Source organism: Ochotona princeps, chromosome 6, assembly GCF_030435755.1.
Source record: "Ochotona princeps isolate mOchPri1 chromosome 6, mOchPri1.hap1, whole genome shotgun sequence".
NCBI classification, from domain to species: Eukaryota; Metazoa; Chordata; class Mammalia; order Lagomorpha; family Ochotonidae; genus Ochotona; species Ochotona princeps.
Genome location: NC_080837.1, coordinates 35,009,553 through 35,027,174, shown reverse-complemented (window position 1 = coordinate 35,027,174; position 17,622 = coordinate 35,009,553). Strand labels below are relative to the sequence as shown.

General features: G+C 48.2%; 3 protein-coding genes and 1 long non-coding RNA gene across 4 annotated transcripts in view; 2 read left to right on the top strand and 2 right to left on the bottom strand.

Annotated features, from left to right (window-relative positions):
* PDIA3 (protein disulfide isomerase family A member 3) overlaps positions 1 to 4,695 on the top strand; it is a 30,008-nt gene extending 25,313 nt beyond the window's left edge. The window contains exons 9-13 of the mRNA XM_058665933.1: positions 847 to 955; positions 1,407 to 1,535; positions 3,696 to 3,775; positions 3,975 to 4,032; positions 4,249 to 4,695. Of these exons, the coding sequence (XP_058521916.1) occupies positions 847 to 955; positions 1,407 to 1,535; positions 3,696 to 3,775; positions 3,975 to 4,032; positions 4,249 to 4,362 (490 nt within the window). The 3' untranslated portion in view covers positions 4,363 to 4,695. The remainder of the gene's footprint in view (positions 1 to 846; positions 956 to 1,406; positions 1,536 to 3,695; positions 3,776 to 3,974; positions 4,033 to 4,248) is intronic.
* Positions 4,696 to 5,603: 908 nt separating this feature from the next.
* Positions 5,604 to 9,365, bottom strand: ELL3 (elongation factor for RNA polymerase II 3). The gene is made up of 11 exons (XM_058665926.1): positions 9,140 to 9,365; positions 8,893 to 8,928; positions 8,431 to 8,543; positions 8,141 to 8,342; positions 7,987 to 8,051; positions 7,773 to 7,857; positions 7,192 to 7,357; positions 7,066 to 7,108; positions 6,742 to 6,913; positions 6,513 to 6,557; positions 5,604 to 6,428 (listed from the first exon to the last, which is right to left on the bottom strand). The coding sequence occupies exons 1-11, from the start codon at positions 9,269 to 9,271 to the stop codon at positions 6,318 to 6,320; spliced, it is 1,170 nt and encodes a 389-aa protein (XP_058521909.1). The 5' UTR covers positions 9,272 to 9,365; the 3' UTR covers positions 5,604 to 6,317.
* A 6,307-nt stretch (positions 9,366 to 15,672) lies between these two features.
* LOC131480544 (uncharacterized) lies at positions 15,673 to 17,378 on the bottom strand. Its single transcript, XR_009245609.1, has 2 exons — positions 17,239 to 17,378; positions 15,673 to 16,047 (listed from the first exon to the last, which is right to left on the bottom strand). It is a non-coding gene; the product is annotated as an uncharacterized LOC131480544 (long non-coding RNA).
* The window catches only part of SERF2 (small EDRK-rich factor 2), a 1,672-nt gene continuing 668 nt past the window's right edge, over positions 16,619 to 17,622 (top strand). The window contains exons 1-2 of the mRNA XM_004578129.3: positions 16,619 to 16,763; positions 17,261 to 17,369. Coding sequence (XP_004578186.1) covers positions 16,757 to 16,763; positions 17,261 to 17,369 — 116 coding nt within the window. The 5' untranslated portion in view covers positions 16,619 to 16,756. The remainder of the gene's footprint in view (positions 16,764 to 17,260; positions 17,370 to 17,622) is intronic.

Here is a 17,622-nt window from a genome sequence, read left to right as displayed (position 1 = left end):
GGGCCCTGCCAGTCAGGGAGCTGTTCTCTTCACACCTTCGTGTTATTCACACCTACTGCACAGACCCCATCACTATATCAGAATGCCTCGGTCCAGTCCTGGCTGCTCTGGTTCTAGTCCACCCTTCTACTGATACACATGCTGTGGCACAGTAGATGATCACTCAGGTACCTGGAGCCCTGACACTCATGTAGATGTGGGTGGAGTTCTAGGCTCCTGGTTTAGGCCCTGCCCGCTACCAGCACTTCAGTGATTCAGTGGATAGAAGGTATCTCTCTCTTTGCCATTCCAGTAAAATTAAAATGAAAGAGACCCAGGGGCTGGCATTATGGTGTAGTAGGTAAAACCGCTAGTTGCAGTACTCACCTCCTGTATGGGTGCTAGTTCATATTCTGGCTGCTGCACTTTAGATTCAGCTCCCTGCTGATGGCCTGAGCAAAGGAGCAGAAGATGGCCAAAGTACTTTGGTCCCTGCTACCTATCTAGGAGACCTGGAGGAAGCTCTTCTAAGATACCCAGGCATAATTTATATTCACCTGGGAAAAGAGAAAAATCTTCCTTGAGAGCCAACAAGATACCGTCAGTATGCCCTGTTGTCCAAAACAACAGAATGGGACCTGGTTCTTTTGTAAAAATGAATTTACAAAACACCATCATCTCTTTGAATTTTGTAATACACGAAAGAGTGCACTAGAAATACAAGAGGGGTTTATTTCTTGTTTGGTTAGTAGCTTTGCATGTTCACATATAAGAGCCTTCCTTCCCTTTCTGGCCTTGAATGCAAGCTAAGATGTGTAGAAGCTGCTTTTAATCCTCAGCGAACATACTTTATCGCTCTATTTGCAGGCGTGATGGCAAGGCTCTGGAGAGGTTCCTGCAAGATTACTTTGATGGCAGTCTGAAGAGGTACCTGAAGTCTGAGCCCATCCCTGAGAGCAACGACGGGCCTGTGAAGGTGAGGCACTCATAGCTCCCCAGGGCCGGGAGCAGCCTTCTTCCCTTGCCTTTCTTAGACTCACCTCCCTGGGCCATAAAATAAGCTACACACAATGCAGAGGCAGGAGTACAAAACCTTCTTAGAATTTTCTGATGGAATTTATATTTCAGCTGCGATAGAGCAAGCTAATCCCTAAGAATAGCTGTGTTTCTGGGAGATATGGTAAGGGACAATTAGGTAGCCTAAGCATTTTCTGTTGACTTCCTAAACATAAACATAATTGATAGGTGACACAGATGGGAACAGCTTTGTTTCTATGAGTGGTTTCTTGAATGTAGTCTGTAAATATGATTTGGTTTTCTCTGGCTTTTTAGTGACAACACTTCGGATGTAAGAGTGATTGGATGAACAAGTATAGCTTGTGAACTTACTCTTTATTTCACTTTAAAGAATCTTCTATGTTTTGCAGGTAGTTGTAGCAGAGAATTTTGATGAAATAGTGAATAATGAAAATAAAGATGTCCTGATTGAGTTCTATGCTCCTTGGTGTGGTCACTGTAAGAATCTGGAGCCCAAGTATAAAGAACTGGGAGAGAAGGTAAGCCTGAACTTTTTTTTTTTTTTTAAATTGGAAAGTGAAATTTACAGAGAGAAAAATCTTCCATCCAAGGTTCACTCCCCAAATGGCTTTAATAGCCAGAGCTAAGCTGATCAGGAGACGGGCTTCCTCTGGGTCTCCCAGGTGGGTGCAGGATCCCAAGGCTTTGGGCCATCCTCAGCTGGATGAGAAGTGGGGCTGCGGGACACAAACTGGTGCCCATATGCGATCTCAGCATGTGCAAAACAAGAATTTAGCCTCTAGGCTATTGCGCCAGATCCCTGAACACTAATTGAGGGGGAAGTTTGCATACGTATCTAGCATTAGTTGCTTGGTTATTTCAGTTGGTCCAGTTCCTAAATGCTGATAGATTATTTGGTGTACTTTTCTCTTGATCGCCACCTAGTGTCTCTAACTTGTCAGTATCACAGATTTTCATTTTTTAAAAAATTTAACCTACTTATTTAGTTTCTTATTAAGATTTATTTATTTATTTTTATTGGAAATGTAGGTTTATAGAGAGAAGGGGAGACAAAATGATCTTCCATTGCTGGTTGACTCCCATGCAGCTGCACCAGCCAGAACTGAGCCGATCAGGAGTCAGGAGCTTCTTTTTTGTTTCCCACGTTGTTGCAAGGTCCCAATGCTTTGGGTCATCCTCTGCTTCCATCCAAGAACATAAACCAGCACCTACATGGGATCCCGGCACTTGCAATGGGAGGATTAGTCAATTGAGCCATTGTGCCAGGCCATGTTGATTTTTACTGGTGGCTTATGAACCCATAAGTTCCTTTTTCTTTTTTTTTTTTTTTTTCAAGATTTATTATTTCTATTGCAAAGTTGTACTTCTAGAGAGGAGAGACAGAGAGAAAGATCCTCCGTCTGATGATTCACTTCCTAAGTGACTACAACAGCCAGAGTTGCACCAATCTGAAGTCAGAGCTCAGAGCTTTTCCAGGTCTCCCACACGGGCGCACGATCCCAAGGCTTTAGGCCATCCTCAACTGTTTTCCCAGGCCACAAGCAGGGAGCTGGATGGGAAGCAGAGCCGCTGGGATCAGAACCAGCACCAACATGGAACCCTGGCACGTTCAAGGCGAGAACCTCAGCCACTAGGCTACCATGCTGTGCCCCCCACCCTTTTTTAATATATATTTGAAAGGCAGAGTAACAGAAAGGGGAGTAGTGGCAGATACCTTCAATCCATTGGTCCAGTTTCCCCAAATGTCTGCATAGCTGAAGCTGGGCTGGGCTGAAGCCAAGCACTGAAGCTTCACCTAGGTCTCCCACATGGGTGACAGCAAGCCACGTAGTCACGAACAGGTAGTTGCTTGGGAAGTTCAGAATGCTTAGGACTCAGCTAGGCATTCCCACATGGGATGCAGGCCTCTGAAGCAGTTGCAGTTGGCTGTAGATATGTATGTATGTATGCAGTATACATATATAAACACACAATATATGTATGCTTATATATGCATTAAAGTTTGGCTCATGATTCTAGTGACTGGAAGATTCTTTTTCTTTTTTTTTTTTTTTTTTTTTTTTGATATGTTTGTTTTTATTAGAAAGTCAGATATACAGAGAGGAGGAGAGACAGAGAGGAAGATCTTCTGTCTGATAATTTACTCCCCAAGTGGCCACAATGGCCAGAGCTGCACCCATCCGAAGCCAGGAACCCGGAACCCGGAACCTCTTCTGGGTCTCCCACACAGGTGCAGGGTCCCAATGCATTGGGCCATCATCTTTCCCAGGGCACAAGCAGGGAGCTGGATGGGAAGCGGGGCCACCAGGACACAAACTGCCACCCATACGGGATGCTGGTGCATGCAAGGCAAGGATTTCGGCCCCCAGGCTACCACGCTGGCCCTGGAAGATTCTTTTAACATTATGTCCCCAGCATCCTAGTGAGGGCCTCTGGGCTGTGTTACTACATGACCTAGTGGAAGAAAGGGAGTGAGCACAAGCAGAGGGGTATAGACTGTTAACAAGTAGGAGGCAGGAGAGATGAAGGTTAGATGCTGTCTGTAAGCTTATTCTGTTCTTCCCAGTTGGTCAATAGTAAATGCAGTTGAAAAGTGAAGTTGTAAGTCTTGAGTTGAATAAGTGTGCCTCAATTACTTGAAAACTTGAAATTTAAAGATCTAACCTTTACACTAACAGCTCAGCAAAGACCCAAATATTGTCATCGCAAAGATGGATGCCACAGCCAATGATGTGCCTTCTCCGTATGAAGTCAGAGGGTAAGTAGATTTAAAATAACTGTTTTGTCTAGATAACCAAAAGGAGAAAATCAGCTTGTCTGCCACAGGAAATCCTTTATTAAACCTGGTTTGGGGGCTCTTCATACATAACCACCGATTTCATTTGCAGTGTTGGTCCACATGACTAAGAAATGTGTGAGCGCTAATTTATGGGTTTCGTAAACTCTTCTTTTCCCAGTTTTCCTACCATCTACTTCTCTCCAGCCAACAAGAAGCAAAATCCAAAGAAATATGAAGTAAGTGCATCTGCTTATCTTTCCACAAGTATATAAACAAACAGATTTGTTCTTATTTGGTTCTTCAGTTACATTAGTTTGAAATTCTGCTATTATAGTCAATGTATGTATTTGCTTAAATGTTTATACAAACTCCAAAGTCTTCTTACGGGTGGCGGGGTGGGAAATCTAGGATTAGGTAAGAAGCTGAAATTTAAGTAATTTTTTTCTTTTTAGGGTGGCCGTGAATTAAGTGACTTTATTAGCTATCTACAGCGAGAGGCTACAAATCCCCCTATAATTCAAGATGAGAAACCCAAGAAGAAGAAGAAGGCTCAGGAGGATCTCTAAAGCAGCAGCCAAATACACACTTTATAAAAGGACTCTTCTACCAGACATGGGAAACCTATTGGGGAAGACTGGGACTCGTGTGGGATTACTACCTCTCCGGCCTGAGAGGACAGAATGGATGTAATCTGAATCCTGTTCAATTTTCTCTAAACTTTCTTAGCTGCACTGTTTATGAAAATACCAGGACCAGTCCATGTTTGTGGTTTGGGGGGAAATTATTTGTGTTGGGAAGAAAGTTGTGGGGGTGGGGAGGAAATTAAGTTGGGGGGTTATTTTCTAATTTTTTTTGTACATTTGGAACAGTGACAATAAATAAGCCCCCTTTAAATTGTCTTTTTTTCTCTATGGATGAAAAACTAAAGTCCCATAGGACTTTCCTACAGTGATAGAAATGTTCTGTGATCAGCATTGTTCAGTACATGTACTATGCAGCAACTAAAATGTGGCTAGGAATTGTATTTTTTATTTTAATTACTTAAACACAAATCCTACCCAAATTTCTGCTTTCTTCCCATGCTCTCATGTTTATTGCACAAGTTACCAACCTGATGATTAGAACAGCTAGAGAGGCCTTTCTTATTGGGCTGTTTCAGACCCCACCCATGCTCTTGCCATGCAGCTGAACTTGTTGCTTGCTTAACCCCCAGAAATCTCATGAGTGGGTATGGCATCAGATTGAGGTTCAGGATTGCTGACAGTGCTGGGTGCAGCTCTCCTCCCCCAAAGCCTGTGGTATGGTCCATTCATTTCTCTCTCTAGTAGAACCAGAGAAAAGCAATTGTCAGCACAATATGAGCTTTCCTCTGAAACAGTGAGGGAGGGTGCATGGGGAAGAACATGACTGAAATTCAAAGGAGTTGAAGAACCACTTTTGGTAGCTAGATCAAAATCCTGTCCACAGGACAATTTCAAATAGGAGCCTTGCTTTGAGGTGCTCTTGCACACCCTTGTATGCAGAGAAGAACTTCCTGCTGTCACCCCTGGTTCTCACGTATAAGTGTGGTAGGGCCTTATAGCAAAACACACATCACGATCATCATACATGATGCTTTAAATAAAGGTGTGTAAACCATAGTCGTACAGTTTCTAACTGCTAACCACATGAGTTGGGGCCAGGGGAGCCAGTCTCTTGTTTTTGAATTTATTTATTTGAAGAGCAAGAAAAGGAGGACAGGGCGAGAAAGAACGCTCCTGTCTGCTCATTAACTTCTCGGATGCCTGCCTGCATTGGCTGGGGCTGGGGCTGGGGCCAGAGCTGGGAGACAGGTCAGTTCTCCCACACGTTTGGCAAGAACCCAAGCAATTGAAAAATTATTGCTGCCTTCCAGGCTCTGCATTAGGTGCTAGATATTGAACCCAATTACTGATAGGGAATATGAACATCCTAACTGCTAGGCCAAACCTGCCCCAGAATCTAATTCTGTAGTCACAGAAGCATTTCAGATATAGAGCCTGGAGTGAGAGCTACTGGCCTGGAGAATTTAAGGAAAACAAAAAAACATAGGAAACAGTTTTACTGTTATTTTGTAAAAGCATTCACATTCAGTACAGGGTCCCTTTCCCATTATATCCAGATGCAGTGCAAGCTGCTTTAACTCCACTACAAAGTTCTTCCTTAGGGAAGCTACCAGGCTAAATTAACTTTGAGTTTGTCTAACATCCAGGACAAGAAAATCTTGTCCCAGAAATGATGTCATTTCTCAGGATTTGAAAATGTTAAAGTGAGGAAGCCAACCCTTTGCTCCTTCCCCTAGTCTCCTGGGCACAGCTGTGGCACCTTGGCTCTATGCCCACATCCTAAAGACTTAACCATGGCAATGGTGAAGAACCTGGAGAACCCAGAGCAGCTTGCTACATGCTACCGTGAACTTGTAAGAAAAGCGTACAGTTAACTGCTTGATAGCTGCTTTGTTCATGTCTCAAGGGGCAAAGGGTCAAGAGTCCTCAGGACGGCTTCAGCTGCCTCTGTTCTTTTCCTCAAACTCCAGAATGAGACCTTTAATGTGGGACAGTTTCTGATGCAGGTACTCACAGCGGCGTTTTTCTTCCCTGTAACCTGGGTACCGCTGGGGAGAGATAGTATCCATCCAAGTTAGAAAGTAAAACCCTCAAGGTAGAACTTATTTTCACTCCCAGACATTTGGGCTTACCTTCCTGAACTTTCTATATTCCTGGATTACCTTCTCTTCTAACACCTGAAACAGAAAATACTAGCGCTGAACTCAACATTGAAACACAAGGGAAGAAAACTTGTAGCTGACAAAAGATTTCTCTGTCAAGACAAGTGCACATAGTTACTATGCTGAACAAATGCAGGCTTATGGCAGGAGGTCAGCAGCCAGTAAGGTTTGCAAACCAAGCCTGAGCCCAGTCCCTTACCTTGTGTTCTGGAGACCCTCGCTGAACTCTGTTGATCTCTGCTCCCAGCTCTACGAACCGTTGGCTTGCAGCCCCAACACGGGCATGCAGTGTGCGGTATTCAGCATAATCTGTCTCAAAGTCCTGCTCATAGGCCTGTTGCTGTTCTACGCTGTGGATGGCTTTGTATTGCCTGCCAGGAGCACAGAGGTGTTGCCTTCATTTTCCTTGCTTCCGCAACCCCCCGCCAAAAAAAAAAAAAAAATAACGCAAAAAGCCTCCCAGCTTTCCAAGAAGTTAAAATCTGCACAAGCTTGATGGAGTTGGAAAGGTCAGTGAACTCACAGGAGATAATCCGGTACCTCTTCAGGGCTTGGGGATTCACAGTCTGGGAAGAAACCAGCAAACACAAAAGCAGTTTACAGGTTTTTCCTCCACTGTTGCATTTTGACCTTTCTCTCATTAACTCACCTGCAGGAACTGAAGGACTGGGGTCCCCATCTTCTTCGCCTTGCTCCCAGTCTTCTCCCTCCTGTGTGTCCTGACTGGGTGACTCTTGTACAGGACTTGTAGCTAGAGGTAGTGCTCTGAGCCTCTTTTCTTCTAGTCCTGTTGTAGTTGTCGACGCTGGACGTTTCTGTTAAGGAAAATACCTGTGAGACACAAACAGTAGGCCAGGAGCTTCCAGTTTGGCCTTTCTCAAAGTCTCCATTTGGGGTCTTTGTTGTTAAACCACGTGTAGCCAGCCTGTGACACCACCATCCCGTAAGAGCACTGGTTCACGTCCTGGCTGGACCACTTGCAATCCAACTCTGTGCTGATGCAACTGGGAAAGCAGCAGAAGGTAGCCCGCACTTAGGCTCCTACATGCATGTGGGAAACCTGGATGGAGTTCAGGCTCCTGGTTTCCATCTGGCCGTGGCAGCCCTGTGAGGAGTGTACCAGCAGATGGAAGATCGTTGTCTCTTCCTCTGTAATTCTTCCATTTTGATAAATATTTTAAAAAGTCCATTTAATGAGTTTCTAACATGTAGCTCATTAAAAGCCCTTACCTTGTCCAGGCATTTCTGGCTGGCAGAAGCAGGCTGTGCCTGGCCGGACTCTCTGTTTGGCAGATGGGTCTGGTTCCTAGGGTATCTGATGAGAGGAGGAGGCGTAAGAAGCAGAGCATGAAGTGAGACTAGACCTTTTATCATTGCATTTAAAGGTAGAGAACAAACAGGAAGCTCATGCCAGGGCCTATTGGTCCCACCCTGTCCCAAGTACCTCGCTTCCCACTGGGCCGCACGCTCCCTTGAAGATCCTGGGAGTGACTCTCCTGGATCTGACACCTGGCAGGGAAAGTGGCAGAAGCACTTAGCTCCCTAGGCCTGAGGCTCTGCCCCACCTCATCACAGCTCTCTGCCATGGCCAACCTCACCTCCTCTGGGGCCATCTGGGACTGTGAGACTGCATCTCCCGCAGAGGAGTCTCCTGTGTTGGGCCAGCACTCAGCACCTGCAGACTCTTCAGGCAGGTTGGATCCCAGAACTAGCGTTGGGGCTGGGATAGAATCCATGGCTGCCCAGATAGTGAGGCGCTCCCGGAGAGGACCCAGACAGTGCAGGCGGTTTGGCCCAGATCTGGAAAGGAGAGGTGGAAAACACCAGAAGGGGTGGAGAATTTTGAAGCACCTCTCCACAGTCCCCCTTCCCCCAGCCACTTTCTTACCTGCGTAGCCTTTGGCACACAAGGTCCAAGCCACCACTGCCACCCTCCTGGCCACACTGGGATGCTACGAAGGAGAAGAGGCAGGACCAGCCAGGGCCTGGGAACCTCAGATACTGGGGATGGAAAGAGACAGTAAGCGCCTTGAGGTCAGCCTATCTCCCTCCGGCCCGCGCCTCCCTTCTCTGAGCCAGCAGAAGAGGCAAGCTGATGCTCCCACGGGGCTCGTTAGCAACAACAGGTGCAGATGAGCTTTAAGGGCCCCAGGAGGCTGAAACTGCACAGTCTCCCCTGCAACCACAGTCTCCTGGGACCACAGCCCAAGCAGCCCTCTTGCCACATTTGGGGTTCTGTTCTCGGAACTTCCTCCAAACCATGACCGCTCACTGCCTACCGCCTTGAACCGCATGTTCCCCAGGTCCGCCTTAGCGCTCCCGCACTCACACACACCCTCCTGACACTTACTCCGCGGTGGCCTTGGAAAGCGATCAGTGGGTGAACCTGCGGGGAGAGAACAAACGGGAGCAGAAAGCGTGCAGGTAAAGAAACGTCCCCAGGAACCGGCACCTGCCTCGCGGGCTCCACTTAAAAGAAGCGGGTTTGAAGGAGCCTCCGCCGCACCCTGCACCGTCCCTTCTCCCGGGCCGAGGGCGGAAGCTCCCCAGTTCCTCTCCAGGTAAAGAGGTGGAAGAAGGAGAGTCATTAGACGCACCTGTTGCCGCTGACACTCGCGTAGAGCCCGCAGCGCCGGGTCATTGAGCCTGAGCAGTAAGAAGCTGGTCCGAGGAGCGGAGGAAAAGCAGAGCCGTAGCTTCCCTGTCAGAGGTTCCTGAGGTCCCTCCATGGTATCGAGGTCGAGCCAGCAAAGCAGCACAGCGGACACGAGCCAAGCAACCGCCGTCGCCTCCGCTGTGTGCAGAGCTCCGCGGGCACACCCGGCCTCCCAGGTCCGCCCCGGCCTCCGCCCAAGCCCCACCCACCTGCACCCCTGCACCCCTGAGGTTTCCCAGCCGCTTGGGCAGTGCCGCTCTCTCCCGGGTCATCCGCGGTGACTCCAGCAGATTCTTAGGGACTGGCATGGATCACCCTCCCCAGCTCCACCTTGGCCTCTCAGAAGGGCCATCCTAACTCGGGGTGGGGCAGAGGGGCAACAGCGTGCAACTAAGAGCTTGACTCCTTATCCCAAATCTCCAGTCCTGCCTCAGTTTCCCAGCAACCCTGAACTCGGTGTTTTGTTTTTTTTGTTTTTAAGTGAAAACTGCCAGTCACAGACCACTTCAGGGTCTCGGCCTCAAGCCAAAGGGAAGGAGGGAGCGGTCATTTGTGTTGGATCAGAAGCAGAGCAGCAGTGATTTAGACTTGTACTCTGATATGGGCTGTGAACGTCAGCTTAACTTGATACACTACAACACCAAGGTTTTCATGAACTTTTTAGAGATACCCTCCTACAAGTTTGGAGATGATAAAAGCTATCTGGGCAAGAGACATAGTACCCCTGAGGATATTTTTAAAAAAAGTTTCAAGAAAGGAATGGACAACTGTTAAATGCTTTCCACAGCTCATGGAAAATGAATATTTAAAATTAGCTGTTGAGGGCGCCCAGTGCAGTAGCCTAGTGGCTAAAGTCCTCTCCTTGCACATGCTGGGATCCCAAATGGGCACAATTCTAATCCCAGCAGCCCTGCTTCCCATCCAGCTCCCTGCTTGTGGTCTGGGAAAGCAGTCGAGAATGGTCCAAAGCCTTGGGACCCTGTACCCGTTTGGGAGGAAGTTCCAGGCTCCTGGCTTCGGATTGGCTCAGCTTTGGCCATTGCAGCCACTTGGGGAATGAATCAGTGGACAAAAGATATTGCTCTCTGTCTCTCCTCCTCTCTATATATCTGCCTTTCCAATAAAAAAGAAATAAATCTTTTCAGAGCCAGGAACTTCTTCCAGGTTTTGCATGTGTGTGCAGGGTCCCAAGGCTTTGGGCCTTCCTTGACTGCTTTCCCAGGTCACAAGCAGGGAACTGGATGGGAAGTGGGGCTGCCACGATTAGAACCGGCGCCCATATGGGATCCTGTTGCGTTAAAGGCAAGGACTTTAGCCACTACGCCACCACACCAGACCCAAAAATAAATAAATCTTTTTTAAAAAATGGCTGTTGAGAGGCCAGCAGAATAGCTCAATTAACTAATCCACTGACAACAAGCTCTGCATCTCATATGGATGCCAATTCATGTCTTGGACACTTGTACCACTTGGGGAGAGAAACAACGAATAGACGATATTTTTGTCTTTTCTTCTCTCTTCAAATCTGCCTTTCCAATGAAAATAAATAAATCTTGTACTCGCTTTGGTAGCACATACACTAAAAATGAAAATGAATAAGTATAAAAAAAAGGAAAGAAAGAAACATTTGAGCATTGAGGTGGGTTGGGGCTTTGGTGAGACGCTACTTGGGAGACCTACATCCCCTGTTGGAGGGGCTGGGTACAAGGCCTGGCTCTTCATCTTTTTGTCTCATTTCCTATACTAAAATTAAGGTCCTAGGGGCCTGATGTGATAGCGTAGTGGCTAAATCTTTGTGTTGCATGCACTGGGATCCCAGGTCCAATGCCTCCCTGCTCCACTTCCCATCCAGCTCCCTGCTTGTGGCCTGGGAAAGCAGTAAAGGATAGTCCAAAGTCTTGGGACCCTGCACCCACATGGGAGACCTAGAAGACTCTCCTGGTTCCTGGCTTCAGATTGATTCAACTCTAGCTGTTGTGGTCACTTGGGAAGTAGACAGCAGATGGAGGATCTTTCTTTCCTTCACTCTTTAAATCTGACTTTCCAATGAGAATAAATAAATCTTTTTAAAAAAATTAAGGTTCAGAGAGGCCAGTGTTGTGGTATAGCAAGTTAAGCCACTACTAGGGATGCTGGTACCCCATACTTGAATGTGGAATCGAGTCTTAGGGGCTCTACTTCTTATTCCAGTTCCCTGCTAAGGCATACTCTGGAAGGCAGTAGAAGATAGCCCAGGTACTTGGATCCCTGCCACCCATATGGGAGTTCTAGATGAAGCTCTTGACTACTGACTTCAGTCTGGCCCGACCCGGCCATTGCTGCCATTTGGGGAGTGAACCAGTTCTCTGGTCTCTGCCCTTCAAATAAATCTTTTTTTTTTTTCAAGTAAGTCTTAAAAAATATTCAATTCTACACTACAGTAAATTTGTGCTGTTGATATTAATTCTAAAAGGTATTTGTTTAAAGAAAAAATTAAGGTCTACAAAATGTACAAATCTACAAATCGGCAAAATTCCATTCCATAGAATTGGCAGCTCTTCAGTCACGTCATACCCGGGCAGTTAGAATTGCTCACAGAGTTTTCATTCAAATTACACTGACATCTGCTTTGATGGGCCAGTGCTTATGCTGAGTTTCCTGTGAAATGTTTTGAATATCACCCTTGCATAGGATGTTCTTTTAAAGCAATTATTTTACATGAAATAGAGAGGGAAAGTGAGGAAGTATGTTTGAAAGCATTTTTCTTTCTATTCTGTAAGTTTCATAAGCACAGAAATACATGTTTCTGTTTTTAAATGTTAATTAATGCATTTATTTGAGAGGTAGAAAGACAGATAATGAGAGGCAGAACTCTCATTCGTTGCTTCACTCCCCAAAACTGGGAAGTGGAAACTCAGTTTTGGTCTTCCACGTGGGTGGCAGAGACTCAACCACCTAACCCATCCCCCGGCTGCCTCCCAGGGTGCACATTAACATCAAGTCAGAATTATGAATAGACCTGGGATGTGAACCCAGGCCCACGGATGTGAAATAAATCTCAATGGACGTTTCAACTACTTGTCCAAATGCCTGCTCCGGAGAGAACATGTGTTATTTATCACTGTGTACCCCAAACTTAATACAATAGTGTATAATGAGTATTTGTTGAATGAATGAGTGGACTCGGGGTGTGGTGTACAGACTGACTTGTGAAAATTGAAAATAGGTTCTTGGGTAGGGTTGAGGACAAGCAATGTTGGTGAGGGATACAGGGTGGTGCAGGTTGAAGAGATGACACTGGGAGACTGGTATAAGCATCGTTGTATCCTTTCAATCACTTGGGTTGCTGGAATTGATAATGAGGTAGCAGGTGCCCAGCAGATCTTATTGCCTCAGCCCATGCTATTTTATTCCTCTCTCTGGCTGGCTCAGAGTATTCCCTGTGGGGCTGGTTCTGTGGTCTTTTCTGTTTGCAAGGGCACCCATGTGTATAGGCACCACTGGGGAATGCTGCACTGAGAAGCCAGAGAGTCTGACTTTTTAGGAGCTGTGGTCAAACCACTGCTGGTGATGCCTGTGAGTATGCATATGAAATTCTCACCCTTCAGGTACACAATTCCTTATCTTCTGTTCTCTCTCTCTCTCTCATTCTCACTTTCTCTCTGGATCCTAAGTCTTCTGCCTCATCCCTGTCTCTAATTTACAGCCCCGGTTTCCTCATTATGGCTATTGTATTCCATAACTCTCAATTCTATGCTGGACTGCTCTTGCCTCAAGCTAGAAAACTTATCTCTCCCTAATGACATATTCCTCTCTTTACAGCCTGTACTGCCCTAAGCCCACCTTAACTTTTAATCTTTAAGTCCCTTGTCTTTATCACCTACACCTTATAGCTTTGCAGGGTCTCCCTTAATGCCTGAAGTTCAGCCTACTACAGTTCAGGGATTAAAATAGTTCAACGCTTCCTTCCCATGTTCTTTAGTTGCTTAGAGTTGGGACTATGCCCTCGTCACAGGTGTGATGCGCTTACTGCTTGGGCAGAGTGGGGAAAATGAAACACCTCCATGTTTCTGTCTGAACTTCCCTCTTGAATTCTGAAATGCTGAGGAGTCAGAAAGGATTGCTCTGTAAATTCAAAGCCTGAATAATCTTCAGAGATCTTTTTTTATTTGGCTTTTAATTTTTCTTTTTTTAAAAAACAGATTTATTGGGGCCTGGTGCGGTGTCCTAGCAGCTAAAGTCCTCATCTTGCACACGCTGGGATCCCTTATGGCTGCTGGTTCTAACCCCAGCAGCCCCACTTTCCATCCAGCTCCCTTTTTGTGGCCTGGGAAAGCAGTCGAGGTTGGCCCAAAGCTTTGGGACCCTGCACCCACGTGGGAGGCCCAGAAGAGGCTCTGGGCTTCTGGCTTCAGATTAGCACAGCTCTGGCTATTGTGGCCGCTTGGGGAGTGAATCAACAGACAGATCTTCCTCTCTCTCTCTCCTCCTTTCTGTATATCTGACTTTCTAATAAAAAAATAAATATTTTAAAAAACAGATTTATTTTTGTTGGGAAGCAAATCAGATTTGTGCAGAGAAAGATCAGATTTTCTGAGAGGAGAGACAAAGATCTTTTTTTTTTTTTTTTTTTTTTTTCTAAGAGACAAAGATCTTTCATCCATTGGTTCATTCCCCAAATGGACACAACTGCTGGAGCTGCGCCGATCTGAAGCCAGGAGTTTTATCTGGGTCTCCCACACAGGTGCAGGATCCCAAGGCTTTGGGCCGTCCTCTACTGCTTTCCCAGGCCACAAGCAGGGAGCTGGATGGGAAGTGGAGCAGGTAGGACATGAATTGGCACCCATGCAGGATCCTGGCACATACGAGATGATTTAGCCATTGAACCATCATGCCAGGCACTGGTTTTCTTCCTGAAGTTTGTTTATTTAACTTTTAAAAATTATTTTTCTCTTCTATTTTTATCTTCAGAGATCTTAGGCTGTGGGTAGAATGGGACATTATTTGTCTGCAGTTACATAGCAGCTAACAACACTCAGAGGCTTAAAACAATAAACATGTGTTATCTCACATATTTTCTTGGTCAGGAATTCAGAACGTGGTTCTGACCCAGGACCTTAGGACGTCACAGTTATCCAAGTAATCCACTTACCCAGAGGATCCACCTCCCAAACTCCCTCCTGTGCCTTTCCTCTGCACAGTCTTGACACCTCAGCCCCTCACCACCTGGCCCTCTCATCACACAGCAGTTGACTCTGAGAGACAAAGATCCAAGAGTGGGGCCTGGCGGCGTGGCCTAGCGGCTAAAGTCCTCGCCTTGAAAGCCCCGGGATCCCATATGGGCGCCGGTTCTAATTCCGGCAGCTCCACTTCCCATCCAGCTCCCTGCTTGTGGCCTGGGAAAGCAGTGGAGGACGGCCCAAAGCCTTGGGACCCTGCACCCGTGTGGGAGACCTGGAAGAGGTTCCTGGTTCCCGGCTTCGGATCGGCGCGCACTGGCCGTTGCGGCTCACTTGGGGAGTGAAACATCGGATGGAAGATCTTCCTCTCTGTCTCTTCTCCTCTCTGTATATGTGACTGTAATAAAATGAATAAATCTTTAAAAAAAAAAGAAGATCCAAGAGTGAGCAAAACAGGGCCCAGCGTGGTTGCTCTACAGGCCAATCCTCAGTTTGTAAGCACCAGTATCCAAATGGGTGCCATTTCTGGTCCTGACTGCTCCGCTTTCTATCCAACTCCCTGGCTATGGCCTGGGAAAGCAGCAGAAGGTGGGCCAAGTTTTTGGGCCTCTTTATCTACCTGGGCGCCCTGGAAGAAGCTGCTGGCTTTGGATCAGTTCAGTTCTGGTTATTGCTGTCATTTGTGGAGTAAATCAGCAAATGGAAGACCTGTCTCTCTGTAACTCTGCCTTTCAAATAAAAATAAATAAATAAAAAAATAAAACAAAGGGCATGAGTTAGAACCAAAGTACCATCACTATTCTGTTGACCTCACACACCAGCCCTGCTTGAGTGTGGAAAGTATGAGTACCAAGAGGGAGGTGTCATTGTTGGCTATTTCAGAGACTAGCCATTGCAGAGGTAGAGGGATTTGGAAAAGGAAGAGGAAACCACTTTTATTGAAATGGCAGCTTTACAGAGAGGAGAGACAGAAAAGATCTTCTATCCACTGGTTCACTCCCCAAGTGATCTCAAAGGCCAGAGCTGAGCTGAGGAGCCAGGAGCTTCCTCCAGGTCTCCCACAGGGGTACAGGGTCCCAAGGCTTTGGGCTGTCCTCAACTGCTTTCCCAGGTCACAAGTAGGGAGCTGGATGGGAAGTGGGGCTGTCGGGATTAGAACCAGCGCCCATATGGGATCCCGGGGCACTTGAAGGGAGAGGATTAGCTAATTGAATCACTGCAGCCAGCCCTGCTCTGCTTTTTAAATACCTAAACAGATCCCGTTAAAAGCATTTATTAACTGATTCAGGCATGAAATAAACAATGAGGTTCGGAGCCGATTTTCCGTCAGATGTATGTTGAGGTTGATTCAGCTTCAGGCAGGCTGCTGAGTTGTGGGCACTGCTGGAATCACAACTTTACAATCCTCTCCTGTTATTTCCTAAGCACTTTGGTAGGGAATCCTGCAGTCACATTTATCAGCGCTGGGAGTAACGCCACGTTGAGATTCAGCTCCCCGGTCACAGTCACCATGGAAACCAGGTGTCTCCAGGGGTTAGTAAAGCGGGGAAAACACGCAGACGCAGACCGAACAATGAATGACCTCGGCAGCAGGGGCATGGCCCCCACTCGTAATCCTTGGTTAAACTTCATAGTGACTTTGGAGTTGGGAAAGACTTCTACGCGACTGCATGTTCTGTTCACAAAGTTTCTGCGGCGAAAACGAGCAGGTCCCAAGCTTTAGGAACACACCAGGTGTGGCAGCGATTTTCTACCACGAAAGGGTTTGGGAGAGAACAATGTGATAGGAAGGGGATTTCTGACGTCGCATTTTACACCCTCTTACAACCGGCTGTGAACAGCTCAAATGTCCAAAAGAGCGGCTAGGTGGGCTGGAAGATCCTTAGACTAAAGTGAGTCCCAGAGTCCCGGTAACAGAAGCAGCCTCTGAGGCACCTCGGGCTCCACGCAAATCACCGCCCGTCTACCCTCCTCGCTCCTTCACGTTCCTTCAGGGTGAGTTTTCCAGTACCTTAATCGGTCCCTGGGTGAGGTCACCCGGCCCGGTCACGTGCTCGGTCCCGCGGGACCGCCACATCGCCAGCCGCACCCCTGCACCCCCACCTGCCCACGTGACCCGGCCTACTTTCGCCAGCATCGGCTCGGCGCCGCGCCGCCAACCCCGCCTCCCGCGCCGCGCGCTCCGCCTGCGCGCCTCCGCCCCTCAGCCACCCCCAGCTCCAGCGTGGCCCGTGGCCCCACGTGCTTCCTCTGGCCCAATGGGAGTTGGCGGCCGGGAGTGAGGGGGCGGGGCGGATAGAGCAAACTTGGTGACGTTACAAAAGGGGGCGGGGCCTGCAACGTCGGGTAGAGAGAACGAGGGGACGCAACGGAGGCAGGCCGGAGCCGCTGCCGTCGCCATGACCCGTGAGCATCGAGAGCCCTTCCTCTGTCCCCTTTCTTGCCGCCCATCCTGGAGGCGATCGCCGGGCCGCCGGCCGTGGCTTCCCGAAAGCTTCCCCAACCAGTCCTTTCTCTGGGAGCGCCCTTTCGCTGTCCTCACACTCAGGGCCCGGAAATGGAGCCCTTTGCCCAACAGCGTCTTCACGAGGACTCTCCCGTTAGGAGTAGGCCCGTTCCGGTCTTCGGCGGGGCCGAGACGCTCTGGGTGTCCGTGTAGGCCTGGAGCCTCCGATCCCAGGGTCAGCCCATCCCCCCGCGGGGACCCGCACCTGTCCGGGAGCGCACGCCGCCCCGCTCACCAACTCCGCACTGCCCGCCGGGCCCTTGCCCCGCTCCCGAGCAGACCCTGAAAGCAGCCTGTGTCGGGGTCCCGGGAAGCCACGTCCCGCCTCGGGGAGAAGGGTCGTTCGCGTGTGGCCAGAGCGGCCTGCAGCCTCACCTTGTTCCTTCCTTTTCTTTAGGCGGTAACCAGCGCGAACTCGCCCGCCAGAAGAATATGAAAAAGCAGAGCGACTCGGTTAAGGGAAAGCGCCGAGATGACGGGCTTTCTGCTGCCGCCCGCAAGCAGAGGTAGCCCCAGGGAGGGGAGGGTCGGGCCTGGCGGGGAGACCCGGGTTAAGCAGAGGGCTATGCCAGGAGAGAGAGCTACTTCAGGGCTGGAATGTGAACTAGTCATGAGGGGCAGGGTGCATTGCTTCCTGCAGGGTTTTATTTCCTGCTCGCTCTCCCTGCAAATTGTTAGCTCACGGCCTTACAGGAAGGCACTGGGGCGGGGGAGGGCCTGCCCACAGTCTGGTTTGGCAGTGTCCCTCGGTCTGACCTT

What these genes read in the sequence shown, in the direction of transcription:
- ELL3 (XM_058665926.1), bottom strand. Translation starts at nt 9,271, where the DNA reads ATGGAGGGACCTCAGGAACCTCTGACAGGGAAGCTACGGCTCTGCTTT. An exon ending in GCGGCCCAGTGGGAAGCGAG is followed by an intron (nt 7,858 to 7,986) that starts GTACTTGGGACA and finishes TCCTCTCATCAG; the next exon opens with ATACCCTAGGAACCAGACCC. An exon ending in CAGTCCTTCAGTTCCTGCAG is followed by an intron (nt 7,109 to 7,191) that starts GTGAGTTAATGA and finishes GTTTCTTCCCAG; the next exon opens with ACTGTGAATCCCCAAGCCCT.